We start from the raw sequence: 13,197 nt of genomic DNA, 5'->3' as shown, positions 1-13,197 counted from the left end.
TATCAGTGGATTCTTCTGGCCTATCTGATCTCTTTCACACCCGCTCTTCCCTCTTATTATCTATCTGTTGTAAAGGTTGGGAGCAGCCACTCATGTAGTAGAGGAAAGACACAGTGGGTGGTAGTACTAGGAGAATATTGCTAAGTTTCCAAAGCATGTGATATTTATTTTGATAAATAAGACATTGTCTTGGTCATCATACAGCCAGTCGTAAAGCATTGTTAAAACTACTTTAATTGAAACGTTTGGATTATTTATAAGGAACTAGCATGTGTCCTGGATGGTGCTAAGCTAGAAGCACTCAGTACTTTCCCTCCACTGTGTATGCAACCCTGATACTTTCTTTTCTATCTCTGAGGTAGAAAAATGTGACTGAATTCCCTCCAGTGTGTGTGATGTCATCAGGTTAGGTATATATAGGAAAAGAGACGAGAGATTCAGATTGTCTCTATGTCAGCCCTGCATTTCTGTATTTATGTTTAGCAGGGTATTATGACAGTGCAGGGGAGGAGTAAATGGTGAAAACTGACAGTGTGATCTGGAAAAGTTACTAACCCGGGGAGGGAAGGCAAAGCTAGCTCTCTGGATATACCAGCAGTTACCGTATTAAATTACTAGGCACAGCTTTTTGAGTCTGCCTGCTTATTGTGAGCTCCGATACTTTGAGTTTAGAGCTGTTACATCTGATAAACACAAGGCAGAGATTTTCCTGTTGGTTAGGCCATGTAACAGGAATGCTTCCAAGGCTTGTGGAAGGAATGCTTTCTGGTGCGAGGTAATGAGGTGGGTTGTTGGCTCGGTTTCTGGCACTACCGCTGACTTGCTGTGCTGTCCATCATATGAGATGTTCCTCTCTTGGTGTCAGCTGAATTGTTTGATAACAAGATCAGTGCTTCCCAACTCCCAATCTCCTAACCAAGAGGCTCAACCTGACATTGATTGTTCAGCCGCTGCACTGGAAGCAGTTCCTGAACAGTCCCAATCAGTGGCCTGTGAATGCCTCCTTTTTGCAACATTTTGTTTCTTGGCTTCTTACTGTAGATAGCATGGTTACCTCGATGGAAGGTCTGGGTTCAGACAGCGTCTTTGGTTTGCATGAAGACAGCCACTATCGGATAAGCAAGAGTCTGCTCAAGCCAGCAGAAGGTAGCACTGTGCCCCTGACAAGAGTCAAGTGCCTGGTGTCCATGACAACACCACATGACATCAGGCTTCATGGATCATCCCTTACTCCTGCCTTCATCGAATTTGACACCTCTCTTGAGGGGTTCGGGTAAGGTAACACGTGCCTCTCGAGGAGCAGAGGGCACAGTGCCATGTTTCATTATCTTCTTCCTTCACGGTAATTTTTAAGGGACTATTCTCAACTATTCTCAAACTGGAAACAAAACAATTCTTTAAAGAAAAGACAGGAATACTTGATGCTTCATAAACTTCCATTCTGTCATTAATGACTTCAAGCCAGTACTTGCTTGCCATGTGTGCAAGTGTAAGCCCATACATATGTAAATGTTGATAGTACCCTCTTGGATCTAGATTTTGTGCGCCTTTTATAATGAAGGGATGATAATATACCCTTGCACACAGTAGCTGCTAGAATCTCCATCCAATGTCTTAATGGCCCAGGTGCTCTGAAACCTGCTTAAAATTGCTGAAGAACTTGGAAATGGGGAAGCAGGAAAAGCAGATAGATATGTCAAGCAGAAACTATGTTGAGTCCCAATAAGTGGAAAAATTGTTAATTAACTGGAGGTGTAATGTAAATGTAACACTTATTAACTCCTTTTATATTGTAGCACCTGGTGTCACTAATGTCTTGCTTTTTCTACCATGATTTAACTCAACTGTTCAGAAGATTAAAACATCACACCTTTGTCAGCATATATTTAAGCCAAATATTTTCCAAAATGGCATAGAAGAAAAAAATTAAAATCCTCATTTTGTCCCATGCTATGCACTAAATATCTCCAGACCTGCTGTCGAAATTCAGGCTGAGATTATGATAAGACAGGTATTCCTTAACTGCATGTGACCTGATCCATAGATGGGCAGAAAAGATTTGGAAAAACAGTATCTCAAAGAGTTCAGTGTTGTCAGGTGCACTCAAGTCAGATGATTGAGGATGAAATCCTGAATGATAAGTAATTGTTCTGAATTGTTCAGAAGCTTGATTAAAAGAGAAAACATCTTGACTAGAATATTTTAGTGAAAGGTGTTTTTAGTTGTACAAACAAACAATAATGGAAGATGGTGTGAAACCCAAAAGCATAACAAATTCTAATATGAGAAGAGCAGCTCCTCTTTTTCACTTTAGTCTGTTTTTATGATAATTCTGGGAAAGGCAGAAATCATCTGTTTTCCAGAGCTGTTCTACAGTTTCATAGAGCCAGCAGCAGCACCATCTGACAGAATTATTTCTCTTGTCATTTTCTTCCCAGATTTAGTATTTAGGTTACTCTTTTTCTTGTGTCTTTTTCTGTTCTGATATGGCCTTTGACAGAACCAGTTGCTTCCGAGTACTGAAGTTCCAGTTTATTAGGGATGACTGGTGTGAGAGCATAGGCTAGCCTGGGTAGTTTGGGACTCCAAAATCTCCAAGACAAATGTTGGTCAAAATTCTGCTCTATTTGCTCAAAAAGAGAGGAACTTTTTCTCCTAAGGACAAATTGAATTAGGCTTGCAAGATTAATTGCCACTGTGATTGCTCTGGGAGATTTGCATCTGCTGCTTACACACCCAGAAGTAACCCACATAAGGCACCTGTTACCGCTTGTAATTTCACTGGGTCACCTATGAAGGCTGCCCTAATCAATCAAAAGATGTAAACATATTTTGGTCTGTTTTCAAGTGCCCAGGGTGGTTCATGAGCCCAACAGAGTCAATAGTTTTTTGATGGACCCCTGCAATGCTTGTAATGCCAATGATGGTAGGGGACTTGCCCTGCAAATGACATTTTCAGGGATGAAGGAACAAGTGTATGATGAGAACTGTAATCAAGATGAGGATAGCTATGACCAGAACAATGGACTGAGGGTATATGGCAACAAAGTGATGATTCCCATGGGAGTTCACTTCACCACGGGTAGGCTGATCAGTGAAACCCTCTGGGCTCATAAAATCCTCTGGTATCTAGGGGAGGTACTCCTTATATCTGTTCCCATTGTGTCTGCAGCAGCGGTGGCTCTTGTAACGACCATACTTAGCTATAGTTCTGCAAAACATGGCCTCACTGTGAGAGTAAACATACTTACAATAAGGACACCATTCTAGACATCTCCCAAATCCTTTGAATCTTTAACTAACTGAGTTTTTCAGAGAGAGCAGAACATCTTGAAGGCTGCAAAGAGAGTTATGGTTGTTATGGTTCCGCAGGACGGAACATTTTATGCTGTGGAGCAGCATAAGCATAAGTCTTTGTGCCTTTGCACCAAAGACACATGCTGCCAAAAGTCTCTGTATTGAAGATAGTCTTACCTCACAAGGAGAAATCTTGAGGATTCATTTCCATATAAATTCAAGGAGAGTGATAATATGGTTATGGTATGTTTTTCTAGGCTGTATTTTGTTTGTATTAAACTCTGGTTATGCTGACTTTGATAAACTAGTTTGTTGCTCATCTTGTATTTAACAGCTGCCTGTTTTTGCCAAGTTTGGCTCCACATAATGCACCTACCAATAACGCTGTCACAACAGGACTTATTGATGGTGCAGTCGTCAGTGGTATTGGAACTGGTAAGTATTCAAGTCTTGTTACTGTTAGCAGTATTTTCTATCTGATAATGTTTAATTCTCTTTTATTTCTTCATAAGACAAGAAGTGATGTTATGGTGTTGGATGTTGCACATTAATAGTTGAGACCTTTGTGTATCTTGATGTTTCTGTTGCTGTCAATTTTTGCCCTTGAGTGAATGAAAAGCAATATAAAATACAAATGTATGATGGCTTGAAAATACAAGGCTTTGAGCAGAAGGTCATATTGTTAGAAAGAGGAGTATGTGGCCAGTTCTCCTTTGCTTTTTGTTCTTGTGTTTTCATGCGCTTGTGTGTAAAGAATCTGGATGTGTTAAAAACAAGTTGAGGTACCAGTGGTCAGAGCAAAAGAAACATGGGATGGGTTCTAATGCTGTCCTTGTGGCTTAGTTCTGCTGAACTCTATTGAATTTATTACAGATGTAGTTACATACATTATGGTATGCTGTGGTGCTAACTGAATGTGATCTGTTAATTGAAATAAGTGTTAAGTATTAAAAACAAAGCTAAAGTTTCACTGCAGTAAAGTGGAATTAGTGTTACACAGTGTGAGAAACACTCCGTAGCCAATAACTTAGGCTCAGGCAAGGATCTCAGTGAAGCAGCAATTTTATTTGCGATTGCAATGGCGGGTGCCCACAAGCAGGAGAGCGCGCCTACTAGTTCCAAAACACAGTTGATATACTTTTTGATGACAGGACCTTCCCCTGTCTCCCCACTGAGTGGGTAATCCAGGTTCACAATCTATCTGATGCTTCACAGACAATGCATGGCCTTCAGTAGCCGGCCTGTTAAATTTCAGTTCCCTTTTGCCATTTTTACTGTTTGAAGTGGTAATGTTTCTTCACTTATCTGACTTGACTTAACACTGTGATTTTCACCTAATTGTCCTAAGGAGTCTGGTTGTCTGCATTTTACAAGGTCGCCTGCTTAAGCTTTCTTACCACTGTAAGCATATCTCAGTACCACATTCCTTCCTTCTAAACAATGTAACTGTAAAAACAACATTTATATTCCTACAACAGTAATTGATCTCTGTGAGTTCTTTGTTGTTCTGTGGGAGCTCCCCTAGAAACAAAAAGGGGTCAGGTGCATGTGGGAGAGAGATGTTCATCAAGGAATGGTGGGTGGGTCTAACTGAGACACACCTATCTCATCATGATACTAACCCTCTCTTAGGGTCTGACCTATTTTCCCCCCTTTTTTTTTGGTCTAGGAAACTGAAACTTGGGTGTTCTGAGCTTTAGACTTGATTTTTGTCTTTAGAGTAGGTGTGAATAGTATACAATTCTTGATGTACTTCATTTTGAAAGAAACTTCTGCCGCTTGCCGAGGCGATTGGCTCCGGGGCAGATGTGTTCTGCAGCGGAGCGGGGGATCAGATAGGCAGGGCTAATTTTTCCGGCATCGAGCCCACTTGAGGGAGCCGCCAGGACCCGGCAGCCCTTGCGAGGGAGGTGAACGAGGCGTAGGCACAGCCAGCAGTGCCCCCTCCCTGGCCGTTCAAAAGCTGCCCCCAGGGCGCGTGTGGAGATCAGGGCAGGCAGACAGGGTGGGGCGTGGCAGTTCGCACAGGCAGGACGAGCAGGAAGGGCAGAGCGTTTCCCCCCCCCCAGCCCATAAGAACAAGTGGTCTACCGCTAGCTAAGCTGCAATGGTCTCCACCAGGCACAGTGCTCTCTCTAGGAAGTCTGTACACACCCAGACTGACTGCCCGCTCAAAAAATGCAGCAGTTCAGGTCTCTGGATGCAGGGAGTGCCTGAGCCTGTTGCTGCCATCTGTGGGAGGCAGAGAGACTGTGTGCGTGAGGTGCAAGCAGGTGGACGACCTGGTCTGCCTGGTGGCAGAACTCAAGGACGAGGTTGAGAGGTTGAGGGATATCAGGGAGTGTGAGTGGGAGATAGACTGGTGGAGCAACTCCCTGCAGGGCCTGAAGGTACCGGGGTGAGACACCCCAAATGGGGGTGGACCCCCTGCCCTGTCACCGTCGGGCAGAGGGAGGGGACCTGGGAGTTGAGGAGAAATGGAGACAGGTCCGTGATCGTCATCGCAGGTGATACCCCCCACACCAGCCCCACCTTCCCAGGTGCCCTTACACAACAGGTTTGAGGCCCTGGAGCTTGAGAGACTGGTAGCTGAGGATGAGATAGAAAGTGTACCCTGGAGGATGCCTAGGGCAAGGAAGTTGACTCCATGCTTCAGGACTGCCTCCACCAGGACAGAAAGAAGGGTGATTGTTGTGGGTGACTCCCTTCTCAGGGGAACAGAGGGCCTTATTTGTCGGCCTGACCCTACCCATAGGGAGGTCTGCTGCCTCCCTGGGGCCAGGGTCAGGGACATTGCCAGAAAGCTTCCCAACCTGGTTCACCCCTCTATTATCCCCTTTTGATAGTCCAGGCTGGCAGCAATGACATTGAAGAAAGAAGCCTGAAGGCTATCAAACGGGACTTTAGGGGACTGGGGTGGTTAGTGGATGGAGCGGGAGTACAGGTGGTGTTTTTGTCCATCCCCGTGGTGGCAGGGAGGGGTACAGAGAGGACATGGAAAGCCCACCTGATAAACACTTGGCTCAGAGGCTGGTGCCAACACAGAATTTTTGTTTGTTTGTTTGTTTTTTGACAATGGGGCGCTTTACTTGGCACCTGGCCTGATGGCTACAGACAGGTCCCTATCTCTAAGGGGAAAACGGATCCTAGGCCAGGAGCTGGTGGGGCTCATTGAGAGGCCTTTAAACTAGGTAAGAAGGGGGATGGGGCTGAAACAAGGCTTGTTGGAGCTGTGCCAGGTGGAACAATGGCAAGGCCAAGGGAGAAGGCAGTGCCCCAGCTGAAGCGCATCTACACTAATCTGTGATTCTGTAATGCACGCAGCGTGGGTAACAAACAGGAGGAGCTGGAAGCCATCATGCCGCAGGCAGGCTACGATTTGGTTGCCATCATGGAGATGTGGTGGGACCATTGTCATGACTGGAGTGCTGCAATATCTGGCTATAGGCTCTTCAGAAGGGACAGGCAGTGTGGAAGGGGTGGTGGTGTGGCTCTCTATATATCAGAGAGAGTTTTGATGTTGTGGAACTTGAGGCTGGGAATGATAAGGTCAAGTCCCTTTGGGTTAGGATCGGCGGGAAGGCTAACAAGGCAAGCATCCTGGCGGGGGTCTTTTATAGACTGCCGAACCAGGATGAGGAGACAGATGAGGAGTTCTACAGGCAGCTGACAGAAGTTGTGAAATCATCAGCGCTTGTTCTCATGGGGGACTTCCCAGACATATCCTGGAAGCACAACACAGCCCAGAGAAAGCAGTCTAGGAGGTTTCTGGAGAACGTGGAAGATAGCTTTCTGACGCAGCTGGTTAGTGAGCCTACCAAGGGAGGTGCCCCACTAGACCTTCTCTTCACAAACAGAGAAGGACTGGTGGAGGATGTGGTGGTTGGAAACTGTCTTGGGCAGAGTGACCATGAAATGATAGAGTATTCTTGGCGAAACCAGGAAGGGGACCAGTAAAACCGCTGTATTGGACTTCCGGAGGGCTGACTTTGAGCTGTTCAGGACACTGGTTGGCAGAGTCCCTTGGGAGGCAGTTCGGAAGGGCAGAGGAGTCCAGGAAGCACTCTTCAAGAGGGAAATCTTAAAGGCTTAGGAGCGGTCTGTCCCCACGTGCCCAAAGACAAGCTGGCATGGAAGAAGACCAGCCTGGCTGAACAGAGAATTGTGGCTTGAGCTTAGGAGAAAAAAGAGGGTTTACAATCTTTGGAAAAGAGGGTGGGCCACTCAGGAGGACGATAGGATGTTGTGAGGCAGTGCAAGGACAAAATTAGAAAAGCCAAAGCTCATCTGGAGCTCAGTCTGGCTACTGCCATTATAGACAACAAAAAATGTTTTTTACAAATACATCAACGCAAAGCAGAGGACTAAGGAGAATCTCCATCCTTTACTGGATGCGGGGGGAAACATATCGACAAGAGATGAGGAAAAGTCAGAGGTGCTTAATGCCTTTGCCTCAGTCTTCAGCGCAAAACCAGTTGTTCTCTGGATACCCAGTACCCTGAGCTGGTGGAAGGGGATGGGGAGCAGGATGCAGCCCTCACTATCCATGAGGAAATGGTTGGTGACCTGCTACAGCACTTGAATGTATGCACGTCGATGGGGCCAGATAGGATCCACCTGAGGGTACTGCGAGAACTGGGGGAAGAGTTGGCCAAGTCACTCTCCATCATTTATCAACAGTCCTGGCTATTGGGGGAGGTCCCAGTCGACTGGCGGCTAGCAAATGTGACGCCAATCTACAAGAAGGGCCGGAGGGTATACACAGGAAACTATAGGCCTGTCAGTTTGATATCAGTGCCAGGGAAGCTCATGGAGCAGATTATCTTGAGTGTCATCACGCAGCACTTGCAGGGCAACCAGGCAATCAGGCCCAGTCAGCATGGGTTTATGAAAGGCAGGTCCTGTTTGATGAACCTGATCTCCTTCTATGACAAAGTGACGCGCTTAGTGGATGTGGGAAAGGCTGTGGATGTGGTCTACCTTGACTTCAGTAAGGCTTTTGACACCGTTTTGCACAACATTCTCCTAAAGAAATTAGCTGCTTGTTGCTTGGACTGCCGTACGCTTCGTTGGGTTAGAAACTGGCTGGGTAGCCGGGCCCAAAGAGTTGTGGTGAATGGAGTCAAATCCAGTTGGAGACCGGTCACTAGTGGCATTCCCCAGGGCTCAGTACTGGGGCCAGTTCTTTTTAATATCTTTATTGATGATCTGGGTGAGGGGATCGAGTGCACCCTCAGTAAGATTGCAGATGACACCAAGTTAGGTGCGTGTGTCGATCTGCTCGAGGGTAGGAAGGCTCTGCAGGAGGATCTGGGTAGGCTGCACCGATGGGCTGAGGTCAGCTGTATGAAGTTCAACAAGGCCAAGTGCCGGGTCCTGCACCTGGGGCACAACAACCCCAAGCAGAGCTACAGGCTGGGAGATGAGTGGTTGGAGAGCTGCCTGGCAGAGAAGGACCTGGGAATATTGGTTGATAGGCAGCTGAATATGAGCCAGCAGTGTGCTCAGGTGGCCAGGAAGGCGAACAGCATCCTGGCTTGTATCAGAAGCAGTGTGGCCAGCAGGTCTAGGAAAGCAATTGTCCCCCTGTACTTGGCTCTGGTGAGGCCGCACCTCGAGTACTGTGTTCAGTTTTGGGCCCCTCGCTACAAGAAGGACATGGAGGTGTTTGAGCGAGTCCAGAGAAGGGCAACGAAGCTGGTGAGGGGTCTGGAGAACAAGTCTTACGAGGAGGGGCTGAGGGAGCTGGGGTTGTTCAGCCTGGTGAAGAGGAGGCTCAGGGGTGACCTTATTGCTCTCTACAGGTACCTTAAAGGAGGCTGTAGCGAGGTGGGGGTTGGTCTATTCTTCACGTGCCTGGTGATAGGAACAAGGGGGAATGGGCTGAAGTTGCACTGGGGAGTTTTAGGTTGAATATTAGGAAGAACTTCTTTACTGAGAGGGTCGGGATGGGCTGCCCAGGGAAGCGGTTCAGTCACCATTCCTGGATGTCTTTAAAAGACCTTTAGATGTAGAACTTAGTGATATGGTTTAGTGGAGGACTTGTTAGTGTTAAGTCATAGGTTGGACTCGATGATCTTGAGGTCTCTTCCAACATAGACAATTCCGTGATTCTGTGAAACCCCTCTGAGTGAGGTTGATGTGATTTTTTTGTCCAGGCTTCAGTCAGAAAAAGAAAGAAGTAACACTGAATTCCACAAAGCAAAAAACTTGAGAAGTTGTAACTGGTATCAACTGAGGGACTGAACTGTTGTGGACAAAAGGATTAGGAACATGTAGGTGTCCTTAGTAGTGCTTCTCCAACTAAATAATGAGTTTTTCTTTTTGTTCTCAGGTGAACGATTTTTCCCACCACCATCTGGTTTAAGCTACTCAACTTGGTTTTGCATTGAACATTTTAGTACGCCTCCTAATAACCATCCTGTCAGACTTCTTACTGTAGTGCGGCGTGCAAATTCCTCAGAGCAGCATTATGTGTGCCTTGCCATTGTCCTCTCAGCAAAAGACCGATCACTAATTGTTTCAACTAAAGAAGAATTACTTCAGAATTATGGTAAGAGTTGTATTGTGTCATCTGTTAATCCTGACAATATTAGGATTGTTTGATTTCTAGACTAAATGGAAGTCTAGTGTGTAGAAATTGTGTGTGATAGTACTTGCAGATTGACTAGCTTCGCTGGCCCGCTATTTGAAGGCAATCGGTCATTTGCTTTAAGTTTTAATGCTGTGATCAGTTTGCAGAAAGATTTGGTAGGTTCAATTGTCATCTGAGATGGACTGAAATTAAGTGAAGTGCTATGAAGAGCAAAGCAAAGCTGTTGAGGCCACTGAATTTGCTAGTGAGAGCTATCAAGTGTGATCAGGGGCTTCAGGTTCAGCCATCTCCTTTGTCCTGCCTTGTACTTCTTCAGAGCTCCCAAACCAAATGGTCAGTTTTGACGGGTCATGACTGTGGAGGAGCTGAGGGGAGAGGAGAAGCCGCCTGTGAGTTTTAGGCTTAACTCTTTACCAGACCAATACACTTCATCTGTTCTTTCCTTTTGAGTAATAGTTAATAATAAAGATTTTTCTTGACAACTGTAATTTGTCCAAAAACCTATGCAGGCTGTTATAGAATATTCCTGTCATGATCAATGGACATGGACATTATTTCTCCTTCTCTTCTAAGCAGAAGCTCCAAGTCATTGCTCAAAACCTTAAACTTGAGCTGAAGACCCATTTTACAAGGGAATAACTAAAACTATACATTAGCAAGATAGCTTTTCTTTCTCAGAAAAAAAATGAATTCTTAAAAGAAAGAATTAAATAGTTTTACATTAATATTAATTGCTTTAGCCTGCATTGGAGCAGTAAACTGTATGCTTTTAGTTTGTAAGCCCATACGCCTAACACTTGAAAGGAGATTGGGTTTGAAGGGCCTTTGTCATAGAAGATCTGAAGGCCTCTGACTACAGAGACTCCTTTTTAATTGAAAGGGGTACTATGTTGTGGTGGGCTGCTGCCCTGTCACGGTTACTAGTAGTTGGTGATATACTGTCAAGTCCTGAGATTGTCGGTACCTGAAGAACTGAGATAACAGGCCCGCCAGCATGTGGGATCAAAAGTGCTGACAGTCTGTTGTGAGAATAAAGAGAGCATTTTTAAGGATTCTTTTTGCGAACAACAATCGCACTTGAAGGTGTTTGGCTGAAGAAAAACAAATTGAGGAAAGATTATCTTTGTATCTGAAAGTTCTAAGTACTCTGCTCTTATCATTTTCCTTGTGCTATTTATAAAGAAACAAGTGTCCTCCTGGTATGTTCCATTACTGAAGTAAGAGGATTAGTGGATTCTTTTCCTTCAACATGAAAGAGTAAAGAGAGATCTGAAGATCCTGCTTTCTGTTTTTTGTTTTGTTTTGTTCTGTTTCTGTTGAAGTGTTCCCTAGTGTAGAAATTTCAAGCTTTGTCTTTTTTTTTGCTTTCGAGTAGAGTGTGGGTGATTCTGGTTTGTAATGGAGAAAATAACACACCTGAGTGCTGCAAATTAATCATGTCTTCTGGTGTGAAATCTAAGGATGTGTTTTAGAGAAATTTTAAAATTGTGTATGGAAAACTGAAGTGTGTTGAAATATTCAGAAGACGATAGTTCCGCAGCAATTAGTGAAGAAAGACATGGGAAATAGTGAAGAGTATAGGTAGGTGAATAATTAGTGATGGGTGGTCAGTAATGTGGGATGTGCAGTCCCTGCTGGGACACTGGGAATGGGTTCCTCTGGCTGAAAGGCAGGCATATCTCTCTGACCTGTCCTGCTGTTGGTGCACAGGTAGGTGATTGAGCTGACGGAGCGGTGGATGCACATCACCTTGCCCCACAGCAGGAGCTGCTCGCCTCAGATCAGCTGTGCTATGGCCCAGGCACCACTGATGGGACTGTTAAGCAAAGTCCAGGGGGTGGCCTCTGTGGGAAGAGGCCAAGGCTGCCCCATGCCAGCCATGTATGGTCACAGCTGCCTCCATGGTGTCCCCACTGCAGGACAGCTGATCAAATTAGCCAGGCTGATGGCACCTCCCAGAAAGCACTTTAAAAAAAAAAAAAGGCAAAAGACTGCATGGAGTGAGGGGTAAGGAAAAGTAATGGTGAGAAACTGCAAACATTAAAGTTGGAGCAGGAGGATGCTCCAGGGTCCAGAGCACAGGTTCCTCTGCAGTCCTTTTAGAGGAACACATGGAGGAAGCCATGGTGGAGCAGGGAAATATGTGAAGAGGTAGTACAAGAAGTATGGGTATCTTTCTCTCTACAGTGTGAGTTAGGTGAAAAATAGCTTTGAAGGTTTAGAGTGGCATGTTATTTCCCGCAAACTACTTCTGTAAATTTTTTCTCTAAAACATCTTTTTGTGACTTAAATGTGGTAGCATTAGAAAGTTAGTAAAAGCATAAGTAAAGGAATTACGTGTAGAATTTCAATTGGAAGGTAGAAGGGGAGAAGTAAAATATAATTGTCAAAAGTATAAAAGTATCCTGAGAATTTTATTGGATAAAATATAGGAGGAAAAAAAAAAAACAAACAAAACCAACGGAACCAGTAAAAACCATGCTGTTGATACCAGCAAAACTATACGTGTCAGCTTATATGCAAGTATTTGCAGAAGTTCAGCCTGTTGAACTGTGATAAGGTGCTCTGAATGGTTTTTCAAAAATTAGTTCTTGTATTTGAAATTTTAAAGGCAATATTTAAGAGATTATTCCTATCTTGTCAATTGTATCAATTCATATGATTTTAATTGTTTTTTTGTGACTTTGTTATGTATGTACTTTCTGAAATTTTGGCTTTAACATGTCACTGTAGATTTTTTTGAATTAAGTCTGATGACATAAAAACCTTAAAACAGGCTAATGACATTTCTGCTGTTGCTCACTAAGTAGTACTTTCCCTTTAGTTGATGACTTCAGTGAAGAATCATCATTTTACGAAATTCTTCCTTGTTGTGCCCGTTTTCGCTGCGGTGAGCTCATTGCAGAAGGCCAGTGGCATCACCTACTTCTGGTCATGAGTAAAGGCATGCTAAAGAACAGCACAGCTGCGCTCTACCTTGATGGACAGCTCGTTAACACTGTTAAGGTAAAATAAATCCTGACATGATCATTTTTACTTGTTGGAGTGATCTCGTCTCTGAGCATATATATTTGTGTGCAAAACAAGAGGAGCCTTGCAAAAAGAAATCTTTGCTCACTACACAGCTTTGACCCAGCCATAGTCGTGTTAACAGGGGAACATAATGAACACGATACTGAATGAGCAGTGCAGTGCTCAGGGGAAGCAGGCATGGTGCATTGCATGTGAAGCAAGTATGGCATGGCTATGCTGACGACTAGGTTAGAACAACAACAAAAAGCTAAAAAGGACACATTCCAGGACCA

General features: G+C 44.6%; 1 protein-coding gene across 11 annotated transcripts in view; it reads left to right on the top strand.

Moving 5' to 3' along the window:
* Nucleotides 1-13,197, top strand: part of WDFY3 (WD repeat and FYVE domain containing 3) — a 194,109-nt gene that overhangs the window by 113,476 nt on the left and 67,436 nt on the right. For all 11 annotated transcript variants that reach the window (XM_082759312.1, XM_082759316.1, XM_082759315.1 and 8 more), the window contains 4 exons: nucleotides 1,042-1,273; nucleotides 3,632-3,732; nucleotides 9,632-9,850; nucleotides 12,717-12,898. In XM_082759312.1, coding sequence (XP_082615438.1) covers nucleotides 1,042-1,273; nucleotides 3,632-3,732; nucleotides 9,632-9,850; nucleotides 12,717-12,898 — 734 coding nt within the window. The remainder of the gene's footprint in view (nucleotides 1-1,041; nucleotides 1,274-3,631; nucleotides 3,733-9,631; nucleotides 9,851-12,716; nucleotides 12,899-13,197) is intronic.

The sequence above is a fragment of the Aythya marila genome, assembly GCF_965140915.1.
Source record: "Aythya marila genome assembly, chromosome: 4".
NCBI classification, from domain to species: Eukaryota; Metazoa; Chordata; class Aves; order Anseriformes; family Anatidae; genus Aythya; species Aythya marila.
The sequence above is the reverse complement of the archived record's forward strand: the minus strand, read 5'-3'. Positions and strand labels throughout refer to the sequence as shown.